General features: G+C 43.4%; 1 protein-coding gene across 1 annotated transcript in view; it reads left to right on the top strand.

The window, feature by feature from the left end:
• The window catches only part of LOC128406133 (probable helicase senataxin), a 237,281-nt gene that overhangs the window by 112,345 nt on the left and 101,263 nt on the right, over positions 1-23,673 (top strand). The window contains 5 exon segments of the mRNA XM_053373156.1: positions 11,414-11,504; positions 12,006-14,888; positions 18,652-18,754; positions 19,473-19,631; positions 20,123-20,346. Of these exon segments, the coding sequence (XP_053229131.1) occupies positions 11,414-11,504; positions 12,006-14,888; positions 18,652-18,754; positions 19,473-19,631; positions 20,123-20,346 (3,460 nt within the window).

The following is a 23,673-nucleotide window of genomic DNA, read 5'->3' as shown; positions in this document are numbered from 1 at the left end:
TAGCCAAAACATCACTCTGTTCCTGCAACTTTCCCAAGAGAAAAAAAGTCCTCTCCAGTTCAGCCAGTTTTTTTCCACTTACAGCCATTTTTGTAATGTCCCAAACCCCCTCTAGAGGGATTCTGGTTTCTTAGTATCTTCCAGTTCCAACCCAAAAGTCAAGTTAGCCTTTTCTTCTTTATTTTTAACAATTTGTTACCAAATTGTAACGAATATAACCAGCAAAGACAACAGAAACAAAGTTCTCCTTTTTCCCCAACTTTGACAGCTAGTTTGACAGCTGTCAAAGTCTTTATGTCTCTTCCGCAGGCTCTCTCACCGATCGCTCCCGGGTCTTGGGGGAGGGGTGAATTCCGCTCTCAATGTTAGCTCTTATCCTCCAGCACAATCACTTATATTGCCAAAACGTGGAGTTAATTGCTTTTATCCACAAAAAAGAAAGGTATTCTCTCAACCTTAGTTGTAAAATCCTTGCTTTAAGGTGTTTACAAGGCGGGTAGGCGGACTTCCTCTTTACACCTTACCCGGTCGTGCCTAATTCCCAGAAAAATTTCCCTTTTAAGTCCAATTTCCGTATTACTCACGGGTTGTTACTTTTAGTCCAAATGTTCAGAGAAAGAAGTCAGCGCTCTCCGTCCATGGCATGCGGCTTCACTCAGTAGGGGAAGCAGTCGACTCACAGCACCGCACCACTCTCCGTCCCCCGTTCCGGAGCCTTTAAAAAGGCTCCTTTGCGGGTCGGGGGGGGGCGCAAATGGTGCCCGCCGAGTCACCAGGTCCATGGGCTTCAGCGCCTGTGGTTTCTGAGGGTCCCCGCGTCGCCGCCGCGGCAGGACCCGACCCCTACTAAGCCGATTCCCTCCGGAGCTCGGAGGGAATCCGCCATTAGGCGATGGCGCTAACCCGGAAGTCCTGATACATTGAGTACTAAGGTATCAAGAAAACAAATAATATAAAATCAGCATAGAGTTCATATTTAGCTGAGTAATCAAGGCTATGAAAAAAGTCTCCGATTCTGCTGAAACATCATGATGCTGAAATTGTGTCCTGGCATCAGAGGTCAAGGTCTTCAGCATTCCCCATGTCACCTTCGGGCAACCCTCAGCCTTTCAAGGATGAGGACAGGTGCGATGGACTTTCGCATGGGGTTGCTGAGCCTGTAGAGGCGGAGTCGGGGTCATGATCCTTGCAAAGTCCAGAATGGGGTTCTGCAGGCCTTGGTACCAGCGCATGTCTGGGCCGATAGGGATAGATACAGTGACTTGGAATCCACACAGGACCTGAGGAAGTAAGAACAGTAGGGTATCCCTGCCCCCAGGTAATCAAAGGAATGGGTCCCTTTCACTACGGGTTGGGGAGCTGCTGGTACGTCACTAGAAGGTGTTCTAGCAGTACCTCTTTCCTACAATGGCATTTCATAGGAGAAAATTTATTAAGAAAGGAAACAGTTAATTGATTTAAGGTAAAGTTAACAGGAGTTAAAGCGCATGAAGGACATCCACCAACAATATCCTTAGCTCGTGTCAGAGGAATGGAAAAAATGTTTTATGCAGCTGCTTAGCTCTGGTGAAAAAATGTATGGCTGTCAATTGCATTAGAAAATAATGGTCAGAGAGATTTCAGAGCAGAATCAGCATGTTGATTACCTTCTGAAAGTGCATCTTTGCATCCTGTATGGGAGCAAACGTGAGAGTAAACATGAGCAGCATAGAAAGGCATAGTTCTATTTGTCAAGAGATATTTCAGTGTCAAGAATTAAAATCTAGCATCGGAGAAAGATCGGAATTAGCCAAATGTGATAAAAAGATATCCCACTTCACACAAAATCACAAAATGCAGTGGACGTGTAGGCTGGTCTCTGTCAGTTTTCTGATTAGCTGCAAAAAAAAAATGCCAGTTATTTTCAGAGTCCTTATACGTTAAAATGCTCTAAAGGTGTTGAATAGGAACCTGTTTGAATCAAAACCAGGCATGAATCTTTTAGGAGGGTTAAAATAAACTATCCCAAATATAATCAGGAAATGCAAACTGATAGGAAAGAGAAGAACTCATTAGAATCATAGAATCATAGAATCATAGAGCTGGAAGAGACCACAAGGGCCATCGAGTCCAACCCCCTGCCAAGCAGGAAACACCATCAGAGCACCCCTGACATATGGTTGTCAAGCCTCTGCTTAAAGACCTCCAAAGAAGGAGACTCCACCACACTCCTTGGCAGCAAATTCCACTGTCGAACAGCTCTTACTGTCAGGAAGTTCTTCCTAATGTTTAGGTGGAATCTTCTTTCCTGCAGTTTGGATCCATTGCTCCGTGTCCACTTCTCTGGAGCAGCAGAAAACAACCTTTCTCCCTCCTCTATGTGACATCCTTTTATATATTTGAACATGGCTATCATATCACCCCTTAACCTCCTCTTCTCCAGGCTAAACATGCCCAGCTCCCTTAGCCGTTCCTCATAAGGCATCGTTTCCAGGCCTTTGACCATTTTGGTTGCCCTCCTCTGGAAACGTTCCAGTTTGTCAGTGTCCTTCTTGAACTGTGGTGCCCAGAACTGGACACAGTACTCCAGGTGAGGTCTGACCAGAGCAGAATACAGTGGCACTATTACTTCCCTTGATCTAAGATGCTATACTCCTATTGATGCAGCCCAGAATTGCATTGGCTTTTTTAGCTGCCGCATCACACTGTTGGCTCATGTCTAGTTTGTGGTCAACCAAGACTCCTAGATCCTTTTCACATGTAGTGCTCTCAAGCCAGGTGTCACCCATCTTGTATTTGTGCCTCTCATTTTTTTTGCCCAAGTGCAATACTTTACATTTCTCCCTGTTAAAATTCATCTTGTTTGTTTTGGCCCAGTTCTCTAATCTGTCAAGGTCGTTTTGAAGTGTGATCCTGTCCTCTGGGGTGTTAGCCACCCCTCCCAGTTTGGTGTCATCTGCAAATTTGATCAGGATGCCCTTGAGTCCATCATCCAAGTCGTTGATAAAGATGTTGAATAAGACCGGGCCCAAGACAGAACCCTGTGGCACCCCACTAGTCACTCTTCTCCAGGATGAAGAGGAACCATTGATGAGCACCCTTTGGGTTCGGTCAGTCAGCCAGTTACAAATCCACTGAGTGGTAGCATAGTCAAGACTGCATTTTACCAGCTTCTTTACAAGAATATCATGGGGCACCTTGTCAAATGCCTTGCTGAAATCAAGGTAGGCTACATCCACTGCGTTCCCTTCATCTACCAGGCTTGTAATGCTGTCAAAAAACGAGATCAGGTTAGTCTGACATGACTTATTTTTCAGAAATCCATGCTGACTATTGGTGATCACAGCATTCCTTTCTAGGTGCTCACAGACTGTTTGCTTGATGATCTGCTCCAGAATCTTCCCTGGTATTGATGTCAGACTGACTGGGCGGTAATTATTTGGGTCCTCTCTTTTCCCCTTTTTGAAAATAGGGACAACATTTGCCCTCCTCCAGTCTGCCGGGACTTCGCCTGTTCTCCAGGAATTCTCAAAGATGACTGCCAGTGGTTCTGAAATCACATCTGCCAGTTCTCTTAATACTCTTGGATGCAGTTCATCTGGCCCTGGAGACTTGAATACATCTAGACTAGCCAAGTATTCTTGTACTATCTCCTTAGTTATTCTGGGCTGTGTTTCCTCTGCTGAATCTCCAGGGCCAGACGAACTGCATCCAAGAGTCATATAGAGGAGGGAGAAAGATTGTTTTCTGCTGCTCCAGAGAAGGGGACACGGAGCAATGGATCCAAACTACAAGAAAGAAGATTCCACCTAAACATTAGGAAGAACTTCCTGACAGTAAGAGCTGTTCAGCAGTGGAATTTGCTGCCAAGGAGTGTGGTGGAGTCTCCTTCTTTGGAGGTCTTTAAGCAGAGGCTTGACAACCATATGTCAGGAGTGCTCTGATGGTGTTTCCTGCTTGGCAGGGGGTTGGACTTGATGGCCCTTGTGGTCTATTCCAACTCTATGATTCTATGATCTTAAAAAGCAGAGACATCACCTTGCCGACAAAGGTCCGTGTCAGGGAACTGCCATCAGTACTGAAGGGGGAGCGCAAAAGCCAGAGGCATCCAGGGATCGGGAGGAGGAGCCCATCTTCTGGGGAAGAGAATCAGCGTAGCACCAGTGGAGAAGGGGGGCAGGTGGGGGAAGTGGCGAGGCGGTCCCATGACTCCTTGCCTGGGCCCAGTGGGGAGAGTAGGGGTCCTCCGTTGCCCACGCCCTCCCTGCGCAGAAGGCTTTCGCGCAGAGAGGGTAGGCGGAGACTAGGCGTCAAAGAACTTATTTGCTGGAAGAAGTTTAAGAAACGCCCACTCACGGATTCTGCCAGCGATTGAGTCAGCCACGGGTGAGTGGCTGTCCGGACAGAAGAGGTTCACTTTGGCAGCCCAGCCAGGTGTTTGCACCCAGCCAGGGAGATAGGCACCTGCTTACGCACGAGCAACCCCTAGAACCATTACAGTCCATATAGTTAAAGCCATGGTTTTCCCAGTAGTGATGTATGGAAGTGAGAGCTGGACCATAAAGAAGGCTGATCGCCGAAGAATTGATGCTTTTGAATTATGGTGCTGGAGGAGACTCTTGAGAGTCCCATGGACTGCAAGAAGATCAAACCTCTCCATTCTGAAGGAAATCAGCCCTGAGTGCTCACTGGAAGGACAGATTCTGAAGCTGAGACTCCAATACTTTGGCCACCTCATGAGAAGAGAAGACTCCCTGGAAATGACCCCCTTTCTCAGGCTGTGGAAACTTCGAGCAGTGAGAAAGAGTGGGTTGACCGAGCAGTGAGAAAAAGTGGGTTGTTGGAAACAGTTGTCTGGAAACATCAAGTAAGATGGGAGCACCATGGGAAGGAGCTAATGAGAACTTTCAAGAATCTCTGAGAATACATCTCCACCCCAGCTACACTGGGAGACAACAGCAACCGTGGAAGAAATTCAAGGATGGGACAGCAGATAAAGGCCAAGGAATCCATAACTGGACCTAATTAGACTGACACATGTAGTGAAAAAGAAAATAATTAGAGCTTCTCATTTGAAAGCCTATGAAAAGTTAAATAATGACACGCAGAGAAATTACGAAGAATACAGCTGTTATTTAAATCTTTAATATAAGTTATAAGAACACGAATCACAGTAATATAAGAACTGGATAAACACATTGATCACAGAGCACGGGAAAGCACTAATTAAAATTTCTAAATCTGGAAATAATTGGAATTAATTTGATATTAATTGGTATTTGTATAATTGGGGGAAACTAATAAAAAATTAGGGACGCGGGTGGCGGTGTGGGTAAAAGCCTCAGCGCCTAGGGCTTGCCGATCGAAAGGTCGGCGGTTCGAATCCCCGCGGCGGGGTGCGCTCCTGCTGCTCGGTCCCAGCGCCTGCCAACCTAGCAGTTCGAAAGCACCCCCGGGTGCAAGTAGATAAATAGGGACCGCTTACTGGCGGGAAGGTAAATGGCGTTTCTGTGTGCGGCTCTGGCTCGCCAGAGCAGCTTCGTCACGCTGGCCACGTGACCCGGAAGTGTCTCCGGACAGCGCTGGCCCCCGGCCTCTTAAGTGAGATGGGCGCACAACCCTAGAGTCTGTCAAGACTGGCCCCTACGGGCAGGGGTACCTTTACCTTTACCTTTAATAAAAAATTGTTGTTGCTTAAAAAAAAAATTAAAACAGAACTCCACTCTGGACTTGTGTAGGCCTTTTCGTCTCCTGAAGATGTTCTGCAAGGCAGCAGAGGTTTAGGATCAGAGTTTTCCTTCTCCTAGATGGGCTACCTTCCCAGGTTGACAAGCCCCATCTGACCCTCACTTCCCTCTACAGCACATGCAGAAATTGCCTTCTTGACCATTGGACCTACTATTTGTCTTGTCCGCGCAATCTGTTGCAGCCTGTCTTTGCATGCAAGGGAAGTCCCTTACTCACTCTGGGTTTGAGACCCATCAGCTACCCTTACCTCATTCAGCTGGCCAGTGAAAGCCAGCTCCGTATTGCTCTCCTTTACTTTGGATCACATCAGCACTTTACATTCTTGGCACAATTTGAATTCCAACAGATATTGGGGAAGTTGAAGTCTCCCATGACTACTATACCTCTCTACCTCTCTTTTAAATTGGAACCAGTGAAGGCAGTGAATGTCCTGTGTGAGTGTCTGGAGGCGGCTGGAGGATGGATGGCGGCTAACAGATTAAGGTTGAATCCTGACAAGACAGAAGTACTGTTTGGGGGAGGCAAGGAGCAGGCGGGTGTGGGGGACTTTCTGGTCTTGAACAGGGTAACCGTGCCCCTGAAGGACTAGGTGCGCAGCCTGGGAGTCTTTTACTTTTTCATCCTTAACCTCCCATGCCAATAATGTTCCATACATTCTTGAGATCACCTTGTTCTTATTTTGTAATAACTCTGTCTACTAATGAGATTTCATTTTTAAAACCGTTTTTCTTGTCTGCCTTAAACACTTCATTAAGTTGGTGATACTGAATCCACCCCTTTAGGTGATGTCTTATTTCCTCGTACTCTTTTAATATCAAATTACTATCTTTTTCTTTTAGTAAATCCTTATATGTAGCCCAATTTAATTCCATGTTTTTCTTTTTTACCGTTATCGCTTTTAAGGGTGAAATCCACCAGGGTGTCTTAGGCTTTGTATTTTACCCATACTCTATATATCAATTTTCTTATGATAGTATTAAGAAATCCCCTGTGGACCTTCACCTTTTTGTATCCTAAATACTCATGCCACCCACAGCAGTTATTAAACCCTTCTAGGTCTAATAAGTCCCCGTCTTGTAATATTATCCACTCTTAAGTCTCTGACCCACTCTTAAACCTTTAATTTCTTGATTACATCTTATTATTTATGCTAATACTTCTAAAATAATCATTGTTTAATAAAGATACTGGTCTGAAATTCTTTGGGTATGGGGTTCCTTGATCCTGTTTGGGGATTAGTGTTATATGTGCTTTTCCCCATGAAGATGGAATTTCTTCCCCTTGAAGAATTCGGTTCATTACCTCCATCAATGACAATGCCAATGTTCCTTGGAATACTTTGTAATACACCAAGGATAGTCCATCAGGTCCTGGCGATTTCCCTAATTTGGCTTGGTTCATTGCCGTATTGACCTCCAGCAAGGTTATCAGTGCATTGAGATTTTTGATTTGCTATTGGAGAGGTGTGGTGGATTAGATTCTAGGATGTACCGGTAGTTCTCTATTTTGGAAACTACAACTAATCCAGAATGCGGCAGCTAGTCTTGTGACTGGGAGTGGCTGCCAGGACCATATCACACCGGTCCTAAAGGATCTTCACTGGCTCCCAGTACGATTCTGAGCACAATTCAAAGTCTTGGTGCTGACCTTTAAAGTCCTAAATGACCTTATCCCAGTATACCTGAAGGAGCGTCTCCACCCCCATCATTCAGCCCGGACACTGAGGTCCTCTTCCGAGGGTCTTCTGCTGGTTCCCTCACTGTGAGAGGTGAAGTTAAAGGGAACCAGTCAGAAGGCCTTCTCAGTAGGTGATGCCTTCCTGTAGAATGTCCTCCCTTCAGATGTCAAGGAGATAAAGATCTACACAACTTCTAGAAGACATCTGAAGGCAGCCCTGTATCAGGAAGTTTTTAGTGTTTTATTATGTTTTTATATATGCTGTAAGCCACCCAGAGTGACTGGGCAGGGTATAAATAATAAAATAATTATTATTATTATTATTATTATTATTATTATTATTATTATTATTTGTTTGGTAATCTGCTCTAGTCATCCAAGTCTTCAGTCTGGCATGGTGGTCTATAGCAGACACCCAAAATAAGGTCACTGTAGTTTCTCTCTCCTACAAGTTTTACCCATATACTCTCCTGATCAGGTTTGTGAGAGTCTTAGCAAACACATTTTTGCAAACCACTGTGAGATGCAGCTCAATCTCTTGCCAGAAGTCCTTGCTTAAGAAAGTGGAGACCATGATCCAAGAAGCCAAACCCTTCCTGATGACACCACCTGTGCAGCCAGTGGTTTACCTCCAGTATTTCCCTCTCTCTTCCTGGGCCACAACCTTCAACAGGAAGGAGTGATGAAAAGACCACCTGTGCCCCAAGGCTCTTCAGCTTCCTGCCCAGAGTCTCATAGTCCTATGCTATACATTGAAGGCTTTGTGTGGCATTATTTATTTGTACCCACATGAACCAGAAGGAAGGGGTAGTGGTCAGTGGGCTGTATAAGACTTGGCAACTTCTCTATCACATCATGAATCACTACACCTGGAAAACAGCACCCCCCCCCAGGACATACCTCCACACACTGCTGACTCTGTCCCCCTCAGTACCACCATCACACATCTCAGTGGCAGGAAGCATTCTGTACACTGTACCATCCACAGCCAACTTGGTGCGTTTTGAATTCTGCAACTGCTGTACTTGATCCACTGGCTCAGAATCAGAAAATAGACTTCTAGCAGGGTAGGAGTTTAATGCCTCTAATCTGGGTTATCAGCATACTCATCCATGATCACCAGCCTTAGATCTGAAGGGGTTAGTTCAAGAATGGAAAAAGACTCCTCCAAGTCACTTTGGTGCTGCTAACACAGTGGTTTGGCTTAATCCCCAGAGGCGCACACCCTTGTCTCTCCAGACCAGGGCTTTTTTTCAGCCAGAACTGAGTTCCACCACCTCTTCATAGCATACTGGCAGCTGTATAGCGTCACGGCACCCAGAGCTGCGTGTCAGAGGCTTTGGGCTGCATCCTGCCACTCGTGGCTTTGTGTCGGAGGCTGTGGGGCAGCACGTCAGAGGCGACTTTGTAATGTGGCAGTGGGGCAGAGAAGTGTGCCCCCCAAAAAGTGTTTTCTCCCTAAAAAAAGGCTTAGCAACTTTGGCTCCCCCCTAAAATAAGCTCAACAATTTAGTATTGTCCATCAAAAAAAGTGGGAGTTCCTGCACCTCTTTTTCTAGAAAAAAAGCACTGTTCAAGACAGACTGATGCCAACAACAACATCATAGGGTCAGTCTCCTAAAAAATTCCTGTGTTTTGGTGCTCTCAAACATAATCTCTTATACACTTCTAAACTAACATGTGATTTCTACTTCACCAATCACAGGATTATAGAAAACTTTCCCACAACTATTGCAACCCACTGACATCAATCTCGACCAGTGGTTTCAAAAACTGTGTGTCGTGACACCCTGGGGTGCCTTGGATGATGGTCAGGGGTGCAGCGAGCAACATGGGCCTCTGTCCCTCTTTCCTTCACTCCCTCGCATCTCTGCCTCCCAATGGCTTGCACAGCTGTTTGTTGCAGCAGCCCTGGCTACAAGCTCCCCAGGCGAGTGGTGCCTTTGGGGCTGGTCAGGGGGTGCTGGTTGCCAGGAGCTGAGGCAGCCTCGGAGTAAGCAAGCAGACTCAAGGGGCCCAGCCAGTCAGTCCACCAGCTCTTGCTGTTGGGAATGGACAGTGTGAGGAGACACTTCTCTTTGGGGCAGGGGGCACAGCTCAGACCAGGGACTGCAGCAGCTACCTGGAGGACTCCCAATGAGAGGGAAGAGGAGAGGAGGCTGAGGGAACACTCCATGAGGGAGGGTGTTTGAAAAAGGGTGAGAGGCTGCCAGTTCTGCAGGTAAGGGGAAATGTAACTGGGCTCCTGAGCCCCACAGGGGTGCCACAGAAAGAATGTAGTTGGTCAAGGGATCCATGGACTCAAAAAGGTTGAAAACCTGTTCTAGACCAGTGAGAGAGCCCACCCCAAACTCCTCCTTTTAACAATGTCTTCATTAATCATTTATCAATGTCTTTTGGTTAATCACTCTGTTTATCATTTGTCTATCAACATCTGCTTTCCATTATCTGTGATTAATACATCAGTCCTATTGACCTAAGGTTAAATGCAAGTTCTGTTATGCCTAGCATTCTTTTATCCATTGTCACAGTGATTATATGCTTACATGTGATGGTTTGTGTATGCTATTCGCAATAAGCACCCTCTGCTCACTCAGAGAGGTATTTACAGTTCTTTATTTTGCATATGTAAAAGCAGCACAGTACAATCATGCATCCGAATCGTCTGGTTCAGATTCGGGGAGTGGTCTTGTCCTGCTTCTCCTCCAACAGAAGAGGCGGCTGTCTCTGATCCCTGAGCTCCCTGTGCGGTGCTGGGGCTCTGCTTCAGCACCGGAGAGCCTTGCCTCCTCCTGGCTCTCCCCCTCTTCCCCTTCACCGTTTCCTTCTGACTGTTCCCCCTCTGACTCTTTTCTTCCCCCTGACTCCAAGGCGTCCCTTGGCAGTCCCGTGACATTACATTCCGTCAGAGTTAGTTCTCTCAGTGTACCAGGACACTGGGCACACATAACTTCTTGGTTAAAAATAATGCTTTTTCTCTGTTAGAATAGGTTAGTCAAAGTTCATACACAGATGATAAAACTAATACAGCATATGGAGTCCTAAAGGCTCAAAATGGATCCTGACAAGATGAAGGAAAATGGAAATTTCTCCTTCATGTAAACTATATCTTAGTGTTACATTTGAAGCAGGCATTTGAGCAGAACCTGGGTCTCAATTTAAGTTTGAGAATAATTTAAGTGTTCTTTGTGACAAATTACGTTGTAAGACCATAATCATTCCCATAGCCTTGGGACTCCAAGTCAGTGAGGAAATAACACTGAGCTTAATTACATTTTATTCTGTTCTTTTCTGCCCGCCCCGCCCCCCCCATCTTGAGCTTTCAGAATAGTGTGTACTACACATTTAAATAAGTAGCTAATGGTTTAAACCTGTCATGGACTGTCTGGATGCGGGGGAGTGGTGGGAGGTGCCAGCTGGAGAACCCCCAAGGGATCCTCCAGGGGAAGAAGGCTCAGAGCCAGGGGACTGATGGTGGGATGCTGAAGAGTGGTCAGAGGAAGAAGAGGGAGCGGACTGGGAGTAGGTGGTGTTGGAAGCTGAAGAGGTAACAGGGTTTAGTGAACAGGAAGAAGCTGGGGCAGAAAGTCATAATTCAGAGGCTGGAGAGGAAGGGGGCCAGTAGACCAAGAAGAGGCAGGCTGCTGAAGGACTAAGGAGTGTCTCCCTTCTATGACCAGCTCCGCTCCCCCCGGCCTCCCAGAACATGCAGAGAAATGAAAAGAGCAGAGGAGAGATTGGTTGCGTGCAGACGTAGTCTCCGACTGCTTGGAAAAACCCCTGGAGAGGAGAGACCATAGGCAGCTGTGGGAGGGCAGGGACCTTCAGTCCTTGCAACTTCTGCATTGGGCCAAGACCTACTGGGAAGAGTTGCTGGGATCACTAGGCCTGCACTGTTTTTGTTTCTTTGAATAAAGAGTTAACTTCACTGACACCAGTGTTTTTTTATTGCTGACCTTCACATGACTGGCTCCTGACAAAACCCTTGGCTTTCTTAATATTTTTGAAGGACTAAATCTGAGCCCATGTCGGACTATGGAGATGAATTTGTCACTTGCAGCCAACTGGCGTATGACTACCACATTGAAAAGCCCCACAAGGTAACTTGCTTGTTGATCTATCTTACTGTCTTCTTCCATGCTTGAAACATGGCTATGTGGACGGTTCTGGATTATAGTTATAGAGAAGTATCAAATCACATCTGTCCTCTAGAACAGAAGCAGTTTTCCTCCTCCATGTTTGTTTGAAGGGTGGTTTTTTATTGGCGACAGAATTCACCCCCTTGAAAACCTTGTCTTTTTTTCATTTTTAAAAAAAATGTTTCTAGCCTTGTTGGCTGGCAATACCCCCCCCCCAAAAGATCACTGTATAGTGACTAGTATAGGGACAGGGGACCTGTGGCTACAACTCCCATATCTCTGATTGTTGGCCATGCTAGCTGGGGCTGGTGGAATTTGAAGTCCAGCAACACTTGAAGGGTGACAAATCCCCCTTTCCCATCCTAGTGAAATCCTTGAAGTGAGGCGGGTTGTTGTTGGATATGCAGAGCAGGAAAGTTGAGAACATGCTGCTAAACATTGACTTCCTGTTTCCTGTTTCAGGATACCATTTGTCCTGATTACTGCCTCTACTTGTACAAAGATATGCAGACTCTGACCGACCTGTTACATTCTGACATCGGCCAAGACATGCAGTTGCACAACAGCACTTTTTTATGGTTCATCCCTTTTATCCAATCCCTTATGGACCTGAAGGACCTGGGGATTGCCTACAGCATAGTGGTCATTCATCACCTGTGTTTGGAAATCCAAAATGTCCTCAGTGGCACTGTTGAGACTTGTGACAAAGTGTCTGAGTTCTTCATCTGGATCTTGGTGACTGTTGTTGAGTGCAGCCTTAAGAAAAATTGCCTTCATTTTCTGTGGATCAGCTCAGAAATGTGGGTGTGGATAGTGGTGAAATGTGTCATGCTTCCAAGTACGGTGTTCATGCCTGGCATTGAGAGAAGAGTAGTCAGGAATAGCTTAAGAAGCACAGTGACATCACCATCTTGGGAACCTGAGCCCATACAGTTTGCCTGCATGAAACTGATCCGTAACATCCTGAAGGAAGGGTATCAGGTTGTGCAGTCACCCACTTGTAAGCAGTTCCTTGATGAACTCAACTTGCTTCGCCGTAGCCACAAGCACTGGGAGCTGAGTTCCCCGCAGGCTCTAGAATTACAGAACACTCTGAAGGAGATCATATGGAGCATCATGAGCAAATCGTTAAATCCTTCCTCCCTTGTGAAGAGCCCTCCTGTTTGTGTAACTTCACCTACTTTCCTGATGAACCACAAAAGGCAGGAAGACAGGTGTCCAATGAATATGGACAATGAGCACCTACCCTGCTTGTCTGTGTTAGCAAACAGACACATGGATGCCCAGAAAAATGTGGTGTCTCATCAATGGCCAGGGGTCCAAAACAAGCAAGATCCCTTCTACAAAAGCGTTGGCCTCGGTTTTCAAGACCTGGAGACCAAAGACTTCAGCACAAAGGAGAAGCCCAGTTCTTCCAGATCTCTTACAGAAAAGAATGGTAACAGCAGCAGTGCTTTGGAGAGAAAGGTTGGTCTAAATGACCTTACAAGCAAAATCAGATCTCTGAAACCAGACAGCACCCTGCAATTAAAACTGTTACCTGAAAGCAGTAGGAGAGGAAATACCAATCTGGAGCCAGGAACAGAAAAGCTGCAGTTGGTCAGAGACAGAACAAAGAGCCAGGAAGGGCAGAGGAGTGAAATCATTGTAGCCAGAGGCAGCACATCAGACACATTGCCTTGCAAATCAGAGGCAAGCTCAGGCAAGGCCTCTGTTGTGTGTGCTAAAGGAACCAGTTTACCCATTGACTCTAGCCAGGAAAGCATCATCCGTCACCAAAAATGCATTAAGAGGAAAGCTAAAGGCGCTGTTCAAACTTTGTCTGCCCGAGAGAGCAACAAGTTGTCTGCTGGTGCAGATGATTCCCCAAACCAAGTCATTATTTCTGACGCTTCTTCAGATGAGGATGAAAACAAAATGAAAGCTGGTAGAGAGAGCAGGAAAGGGCAAGTGGACGTGTGCCTTGAGAAGAAATTCAGTGCCCCAGAGCAAGAGCCATTGACTACTCCAGACCTCATACATCATACAGCAGCTCGTGAAGGCCACATCGGCAAGGGAAATGCAGTGGTATGCTCAAATTTCACAGGGATATGTGCTGGCAATGGAAGCTGTTCCAGGTGCACAGATCCAGTTCTGCCCAGTACATCAGCATCTGCCAGTCCTTCAGGGTCAGCACCTGCTGTCAAAGAATCCACTATTCAGCCAGGGAAGAGCTCTGCAGAATATGGGCAGGTTAAAACAGCTAGAGAAAGTCCCAAGGGAAGCATCAAGCCAAGCATGCACAGTAAAAAACCACTGCTGGCAAAACTGGCAAGATCTACTCCTGCTCTGGTCCCACCCAACGAAATCCAACATATGCCAGCCCCAACCTTAGTGACAGAGAAACATGGCCTATCAGAGAAAGTCCAAAGAGCAGCTGAACTTGCTCAGTGCACACAGGACAGTCTTGCTGAGTCGCGCAGTTACAGGGAAATTGTTGGCGAGGTGGATGTTCCCCAGGAAAGGACATCACAATTAGTAAATGCTCAGCAACTAACTACTAGAAATAAGAACAATTTTGCCTGCCAAAAACGTCAGCTCTATAGGCAGACAAACCCCAAAGAGAGAGAGAATTGTCAGTGTACTCACGGAGAAACTCAGGAGGCTCAGCCAGCCAAAAAACCCAAGGCGGCAGAGCTAAGACCTGTGCAGTCTGCCAGTATGGTGGGGGTGGAAAATCAGAAGGAAAGTTCTGCTGGAGCTAGTAAAACCAGTCATTTGACCTTTCCAGATCCCTCCTCTAGCCCATGTGACGAGGATGTGGCTTTGAAAAAGAGAGAGCCCCAATTGAATGAGAACAAAGATGGTGACGGCTTCTTTCTTACACAGTTGGATCCAGTGGACATGGAACTGTGTTCACAAATAGAAGATGGCAGTTACCTCTCAAACATGGAAGTCAATATATCTGCAAGCCCACTGCAGGGTAGTAATGATGACTTGCAGTTCAAGACCCCGATGCTGAGCAGCATTCTCCAGCCTCGGATTTCAAACAACACCCCTCAGTTGCTGAATGTGCAAAATAACCATATTGTCATGGCGCTGCCCACCCCCAGAGCTGGTTCTTGGAACAAAGTGCACCAACCCTTTGCACAAGCAAACATTGTGAATGCCCAGCAGAGACACCATGGGATTTTCACCAGAGAGGTGCTGAAGTGGAACTATGACATGTTTGCAAACTTTAAACTGTTTGGGCCACCAAGCCATCTCCTTCAGTCTATTGTTGCCCCTGTCACAGCCAAGTTTGAGGATTACAATGACTACTTCAATACTTTCTTCCCCTTAATGATGCTAAATGCATTTGAAACGGTAAGCTGGCAACAGACCATCTCATTTTTCTCTTTCCTCCTCAAAGGAAATCCTCCCACTAGCTGCAATTAAACTCTCTCTCTCTCTCTCTCTCTCTCTCTCTCTCTCTCTCTCTCTCTCTCTCTCTCAAAAGTTGACACATGTTTCCAAATACACATCCATTTTGTGTTCAACTTCCCCGCCCCCCTCCATGGTTTCCCCCGTAATTTTTAAATTTGCTGCATATTATCAATATTCTATACCTTGTCTTTTCCACACTGTACTCAACAACAAGTATTCAGTTGCTGTTCTTCATTCAAATCCTACCTACGTTTTAACATGTTTACAATAATTCTTTAAATATTCAACCAAAGGTTTCCACTCCTCCTTAAAACCTACCTCTTCTTGATCTCTAATTTCCATAGTTAAGTTTGCCAATTCGGCATATTCTGTCAGTTTAAACTGCCACTCTTCTTTAGTAGGTGTCTCCTGATTTCGCCATTTTTGTGCATAGAGTACTCTTGCTGCTGTTGTAGCATACAATTGGGTCGTCTGTCTTCTTGAAACATCTGACCCAGTTATCCCTAAGAGAAATGCCTTGGAGTTTTTTGGGAGCATCACCTTATGTAATTTTTTAACCTCATTATAAACCAGCTCCCAAAAACTCTTAGCCACTTTACATGTCCACCACATATGGTAAAAAGTGTCTTCTGCTTCTTTACATTTCCAACATAAGCCTGACTCTGATTTGTACATTTTTGCTAGCTTACTCGGTGCCAAGTACCATCTGTGAGTCATTTTCATAAAGTTTTCTTTCAAAACATAACACACTGAGAATTTTATATTCAATTTCTACAGTTTTTCCTATGCCTTCATCTCTATATTGTGCCCACATCGCTAGTTCAGTGGATCATAGCAGATTTATCTATTTCAATCTTTAGTTTCTCATCCTAAAAGCCTCTTATACATCTTTGAAATTAGTTTTTCTCTGTTCTCTAATAACTCTTTTTCAAACTGAGAGCTTTGATTAATAAACCCATGCTTCTTACCTTGTTTAAATACTTCAATCAGTTGATAGTATTGCAACTAATTGATCAACCAATCCTTTTTATCCTCTAACTTCTTAAGCAGCCATAGGCAAACTCGGCCCTCCAGATGTTTTGGGACTACAATTCCCATCATCCCTAGCTAACAGGACCAGTGGGCAGGGATGATGGGAGTTGTAGTCCCAAAACAGCTGGAGGGCCGAGTTTGCCTATGCCTGTTCTTAAGCATCACACCCTCTTCTGTGAGGTCCAGTAGGTCCCTATAGGTCACCCATTTCTTTTCCATGTTTTGTTTTTTTCTGTGAAATTGCTTTTTTAATTACATTTTTCAAAAATATTTTGACAAAAATACAGATCCAATATTTTCAAACAAATACCGTATTTTTCGCCCCATAGGACGCACCGCCCTATAGGACGCACCTAGGTTTTTTTTGGGGGGGGGGGAATAAAGGGGAAAAAAATTCCCCCCCAGGCACAGGGCTGGCGCGGGGGAAACCCGAGCTTCCCCCGACCCCAGCCCCCAGAACAGCCTGCTATCCGCAAGCCTAGGGAGCCGCGCCAGTCTGTTTGGTTTAAGTTAATCCTGCTAATGAACTTACATGTGTACAATAACATTTCCAGTAAGTCTTTATACTTCTCTCAGACTCTATATAAGTTCTTCCTGAGTACATGATTTGAGAACTTTTTATATATCGTCGCTTTACCATACTGTAAACATACGTCCCAGCTAAATTTATTACCGTATCCTTCTAGATCTAGCAATTGTGTATTATCAATACAATCAAAAGTCTGGCATTGCAAAGCCACCTCTATCTTTAGTATCCATCAAAATGTTATGCTTTATTCTTGGCTTTCTCCCCGCCAGACAAATATTGAAATATCTCTTTGCCATTCCTTAAAGCAGCTTGTGTTATTTATTATTGGTATTGTTTGGAATAAGAATAACATCTTAGGTAAAATATTCATCTTTATGGCTGAATCCTTCCTAAAAATGAAAGTTTCGTCCTCCCCAATTAAACTTAAGCCACACCTGCACATACATTTAAATCAGTATTGTACCACTTTAAACAGTCTTGGCTTCCCCCAAAGCATCTTGGGAACTGTAGTTCATTAACGGTGTCAAGAAGAGGCTCCTATTGCTTGATTGTTAAACCACTCTAGAAATTGTAGCTCTGTGTGAGAGGAAAAGGGCTCTCCTAACAACTCTCAGCATCCTTGACAAACTCCATTTCCCAGGATGCCTATGTCAGGGACATGGCTGAATTGAATGCCGGGGAAGAGTCCGACTCTGGAGACCAAAGATCGCAGACAGAGCAGGAGGAGGTGGGCTTGACCCCCTTTCATCAAGAGTTCCCTGACTCAGCTAGAGAAAGGGGAGGGGGAGAGATAGACGGCAGTGGGAGGGTTGCTAAGCAACCAGCAGAAAGGCAGCGGACAGGGAGTTCTTCTTTTGAGAGCTGAAAAGGTTAGAATGCAATGGAAGTGCAAAAGGGGAAAGGCTGGACTTTGGCATCCTTCTTGGTGTGACAAGGGCGGAGACTTAGAGTGACTAACTTGTTTCAAGAGTGTCAGGCTGGGAGCTGCACTCTGGATGTAATTTATTATAAATGTACCATAAAACTGACAGGGAGTCATTAAATCTTATCAAGGCTTGCTTGCCTGTCTGAGACCATTACAGCCTATGCGGGAAGGAGCCATGGCTGTTTAAAGTGGTATAGCAGTGCTTTAAAATGTAGGGTGTGGATGTTGTCTTAGGACAGGAGGTGGGGGAACATCTGTGACCCTCCAGATGTTACTCAACTACAACTCCCATCAGCCCTAGTATATGGCCAGTGGCACCAGGGATGGATGGATGGGCATTGTAGTCCAGCAATATCTGGAAGGCCAAAAGTTAAATTAATAATAATAATAATAATAATTAATAATAAAATAATTACCACCCCACCACTCTGGGCGGCTTCCAACAAAATATTAAAAATACAATACAACATCAGACATTAAAAACTTCCCTAAACAGATTCCCCACACCAGCCTTTGAAAGGCGTGTCTCGTTCATGCAAAAGGGATTTTTGTAAGCCTAACTGTTGCACTAGTGTAGTAGTGGACTCTAGGGTTTTTTGGCAAGGGGGAGCGGGGTTAAAAGTGTCCCATTTGGGTTTTTTTTGGATGGGGCAGGTGTTGAATGTTTTTATTTAGTTTTACAAATGTACGCGTCAAAATTATGCTAATACATCAATAGACATTTTTTTAAGCAATACAGTCCTCCCTCCCAATCCCACTGAGCAAGAGCATGTGTATTTAACAAAATACATTGCATCACAATTGTCCATGAGTAGATGGAGGCTGCTAATTCGATGGATTCCCAAACAGGAAAGTAATAACAGAACATCATATGTCCATAAAATGGTTGGAGTCTTATGTTCAATATAGAGCTTTCATATATTTGGTAAGTTTCTTCATTAATATCACTGTCCATATCTTTTGTCCTCATAAGAAAAGTTGCAAGTTTGCTAAGTTTTGTGCCACCAGTTGTTGGGCTGCTGCAAGCAGGGATTTTATTATTTCCTTAGACTGTAACTCCTTTTGCTCTCTGTGAAAATCAGTCAATAAAGTTAACTGTGGTGAGCCACAGACTCTCTGGGCCCCATTTATGAGCAGGGAATCCTGCCCAATGGTTGTAGCAGCCCACATGTGGTGGAAGAGCAGTCTCTTAAGCCTATGCTTCCATTTCCCTGCAGATGGCACAGGAGTGGCTAGAGAACCAGAAATCAAAAGAGCAAAGGCCTTTTGAGTTGAATTTGCTGAACTTCAATGCAGACACAAATGAAGCAGATTTTACAAGTGAGTGAGTGAGTGAGAATTTCACTGCATATAAACAAATGGGAAGTAGAAATGCACTCCTGTTTTTAATGGTGGTTGTAGTAGATAACAGAAGTGCTTGTGTTAACACTAGACTGTTGGGGTGAGCAGTCAAGGGCTATTATACTTTATTCTGCCTGTATCTTTTTTGCTTTTCTGCCCAACACAGAATGTTGATGTGTATTTTAGCCTGTTTTCAGTTTCTCGTTGATTTGATTTTTAAAAAATGTTTTAATCTTTTGGTAAACTGCTTTGAAGTTGTGAAAAACCAAACAAGCGGTGTATAAATTTTATGAAATAAAATAAACCAATATCTGTGACAAACAAACTGATATCCAGGTGCTGCAAATAATTAAATGAATAATGAATAAAAATCAATTTTATTTGATTAAAAAGAAAAAAAACGAGGATTGAGGCAAGGTGTGCCTGCTTTATCTCAGTACCCAGAATGCTTTCTCTCTCCAAAATGGACCTCAGCAGGTCTCACCAATGAAAAAGCTCATACAACTAAATTGAGTGAATTATTTATTAGAATGTGTGACTGGGTAACCAAAAACATCTGGAATTCAAAGTTCAGCTGTAGCAACTTGTGCTCGACATGCCTACTGTTTAATTAAGAGCTTTTGGTAACAACGTAGTTGTATCTGTATGTGGCTAAATGCTTGCATATTTTTGTTCTGCGTTCAAATTACTTCTCCAGTTAACATCTCAAGAAGCAATTTAGAGAAACAGCTGCACCCAAAGGAATGTGACTTGGTGTTCTTAATATTGTCTGAAAAGCAAAGCTTCTATAGCAAAGAAGGCAAGGCAGAGAGCTGTCCATTACGCCATGTGGGCTATGTGACTCGGTTTTATACTGGTAGGTGTTTTTTTTTAAAAAAAACTAATAAGTAAGTGTACAAAACAATTATGTTAGCCAACCCTTGGTGTCAGTAAGTTATTTGATTTGGGATGGGGGACCCATTTCTGCTATTTCAGCATGAAATTCTGGCTCAGTCCAGGTATTGCACCAAGCTTTGTGGTTAAGAAAGCTTAACTATAGTTTGGCATGAAGTTTTGAGTTGACAAACCATGGTTTATCATCCACTGGCAAGCCAAGAAGCCATGGATTGAGATCAGAAGCCATTGTTTGAAGTGGGGTTACAAGCCACGGTTTTGGGAAATGGAAGCAGGCAAAGAACTCTAAACAATGTACAGTCTGTTAATATGTATGCTAGAAAAGCTCTCAAATCATGATTTGAATGCTAGATGATAATGAATGCATACACTGTGGTTTCTGAATTGTACCCCTGTGTATCTCTCTCTCTCTCTCTCTCTCTCTCTCTCTCTCTCTCTCTCTCTCTCTCTCAGAGATGAAAGAGCAGGATGCCTGTCTCCTGTCTGTCAAGACACAAGGAAATTTGTCCGGTGTTGATAAGAATGTCAGGTGTGTGGTGGTCAGTTCTTTAGTGACAACGGAGCAAATGTTCAAGGCCCTCCTTCTTCTGAACCGAAGCCCTCTAGCCAAAGCCATAATCAGCCCACAAAACTCTGACTTCTGTCTGACAGGCTCAACTGTGGACTTGGAGACTTCTGTAAGTGTTTGTTTTACAAGGCAATATAACCCAGTTCTGACTTGGGGAGGTATAAGATATTTTGCTACCCATTACACAAATCGTATGCCAATGAGCCAGGTGTTAAGCTGAAACTCCCTCAGAGATGGGCAGAGAAGACCAGAGAGAGGCAAGAGAATATTTCTACTCCAGCAGCCAACTTTCCGGAGGTGGAGGCGGGGGATAGGAGGAGAGACAGTTAGCTGTTAAGATTAGCAGCAGATGGAAGCTTTCTCCTGCCATCTCCAGGGAAGCCTTCGGAATTATGGTTCACACACTGCCGCTTTTCAAGTGTTGCCCGTAACATGTGGCCACAAATCTGCATCTCTTGGGAACATGGTCTTTTAGATGTGAGACAAGGGTGGGGACCTCAGTCCCAGGGGCCAATTGCCACCCTCCAGGCCTCTCTGTTGTTGTTTTTTAATAATTTTTATTAATTTTCCAACACAAATAAACAATCATATCAGAATTTCCACAAATTTAACTCTATTTGGACTTCCTTCAGCTTCTCTGACAATCATCCATATTTGCCTCCCAGTTACGCATTTCTTCTGTTTATATTGCCATTAACCTTCCCTCCCACTTCTATTTCTTTCAAACAATATATCTCAACTTTCACAGTGCTTCTTGGAACCCCACTAGCATTGTTTGCACATCACACGTTCTTTTCAGATATTCGACAAATTTCCCCCAGTCCTCGATGAACTTTTGGTCTCGAAGATATCTAATTTTCCCAGTTAATCTGTCCAGTTCTGCATAGTCTGTCAGCTTCAGTCTCCATTCTTCTACCGTCGGTATTTCCTCTTGTTTCCATTTCTGGGCCAGTAGAATTCTTGCTGCTGTAACTGCATATTGGAAAAGTTTACAGTCCTTTCTTCTTATTTCATTTTCTGTAATCCCTAAAAGAAATATCTCTGGTTTCTTTGCAGATGTACATTTTAACATCTTTTTCATTTCATTGTATATCATCTCCCAAAATCCCTTCACTTTCTTACACTCCCACCACATGTGATAAAACGTTCCTTCTGTTTCCTTACATTTCCAACACTTATTACAAATCTTATACATTTTTGCTAATTTTACTGGTGTGATATACCATCTGTAAAACATTTTCATAACATTTTCTTTTAGTGCCATACAAGCAGTGAATCTTAAGTTCTCCTTCCACAGTTTTTCCCAATCCTCAAACTGTATATTGTAACCAAAATCTTTGGCCCATTGTACCATTACCGATTTAACTTCCTCATCTTTCATATTCCATTCCAACAATATTTTGTACATTTTTGACAGAATTTTAGAATCATTATTTATCACTTCTGTCTGGAACTTTGAGTCTTTTTCTACATAACCCTTTTCTTTGATATCTTTTTTAAACATTTCATTAACCTGAAAATAATGCAACCAGTCATAAACATGTTCTCTAACTTGTTCGTATGGCTTTAGTTTCCATTTTCCTCCTTCTTTGATTATCAATTGACCATATGTAATCCAGTTACCTCTCACATTTATTTTCTTTACACTCATAACCTCTAATGGAGACAACCAGTGTGGAACTCTGGGTTCTAATATGTTTTTGTACCTATCCCATATTTCTATTAGTGAGCTCCGAAATATGTGGTTCCCGAAACCTTTATGAATTTTATTCTTTTCACACCATAAATACGCGTGCCATCCAAATCTGTTGTCAAATCCTTCTAAATCTAATAACTCCCTATTCTCTAATTTTATCCATTCTTTCAACCAGCAAAGACATGCTGCTTCGTAGTATAGTTTCAAGTCCGGCAGGGCGAAGCCTCCTCTTTCCTTTGCATCTCTTAAGAACTTAAATTTAATTCTCGGCTTCTTACCCTGCCAAATATACCTCGAGAGCACTCTTTGCCACTCTTTAAAAATTACTACCCCCTTTATTATGGGGATAGTCTGAAACAAAAATAACATCTTTGGAAGAACACTCATTTTAACCATAGAGATTCTACCCCAAAAAGATAACTTCAATCTTCCCCACATCTCCAAATCTTTCCTTATTCAATTCCAGACCGGTGTATAATTATTCTGAAACAAATCAATATTTTTAGGAGTTAACCAAATTCCTAAATATTTTACCTTTTTCACCACCTCTATCTCTATTCTTTGTTGCATTATTTCTATCATACTTTGATCCATATTTTTAGCAATTATTTTAGTTCTTGTTTAGTCTGAACCCTGCCACATTTCCAAATTTCTCAATCTCTTCCAATACTTCTTTTACACTTTCTAATGGTTCTTCAATCGTAATTACTAGATCATCTGCAAAGGCTTTCACTTTGTATTCATTCTGACCAACTGTTACCCCTTTTATTAATTCATTTTGTCTCATCGACCTCAAAAAAACCTCTAGGACCATTATAAATAGCAGTGGTGAGAGTGGACATCCCTGTCTAGTTCCTTTTGTTACTTTGATATCTTCTGTAATCACATTATTAACAATTAATTTTGCTTTCTGCTCTGTATAAATTGCCTTTATCCCATTAAAAAACTCTATCCCCACATCCATATATTCCAAGTTCTTCAACATAAAATCCCAAGCAATATTGTCAAAGACCTTTTCCGCATCTACAAACATTAATATAGCTTGTTTCTCATTCCTGGCAGTTAGATACTCCAAAATATTAATTACATTTCTTATATTATCTTTCATCTGCCTGCCTGGAAGGAAACCCGCTTGATCTTTGTGAATAATTTCTTGCAATATCTTTTGCAATCTGTTCGCTAAAATCCATGCAAATATCTTATAGTCTGTATTAAGCAGTGAAATAGGCCTGTAATTTTAAACTTGTGTTAAATCTGAGTCCTGTTTAGGGATAAGTGTAATAAATGCTTCTTTCCACATTTCAGGGATGTCTCTTTCTTTTAAAATATTGTTCATGACTTCTTTCAATGGTGTCATTAAAGCATCTCTCAGTTCTTTATAGTAGCCTGGTGTGAATCCATCTGGTCCAGGGGCTTTCCCCCTTTTCCTTTATGGCCTCTTTTATCTCCTCGTTTCCTATTGGGGCATTCAGTTGGTCTTTCTTTTCTGCCGGGATCTTCTGCACCTTTTTTTCTTTCAAAAATCGTTCTATTTTCCTCATATTATTTCTTTCTCTGTTTTTATATAGTTGTCTATAAAAGTCCAAAAATCCTTTTCTAATTCCTTTCGGATTGTCAACCTCTTCTCCGTTTACAATAATTTTATTAATTGTATTTTGCTCTTTTCTCTTTTTGGTTTGCCACGCAAGCCATTTACCAGATTTGTTCGCAAATTCAAAGTTTTTTTGTCTTAACCTTTTA

The sequence above is a fragment of the Podarcis raffonei genome, chromosome W, assembly GCF_027172205.1.
Source record: "Podarcis raffonei isolate rPodRaf1 chromosome W, rPodRaf1.pri, whole genome shotgun sequence".
NCBI classification, from domain to species: Eukaryota; Metazoa; Chordata; class Lepidosauria; order Squamata; family Lacertidae; genus Podarcis; species Podarcis raffonei.
This window is presented reverse-complemented; position numbering and strand designations above follow the sequence as displayed.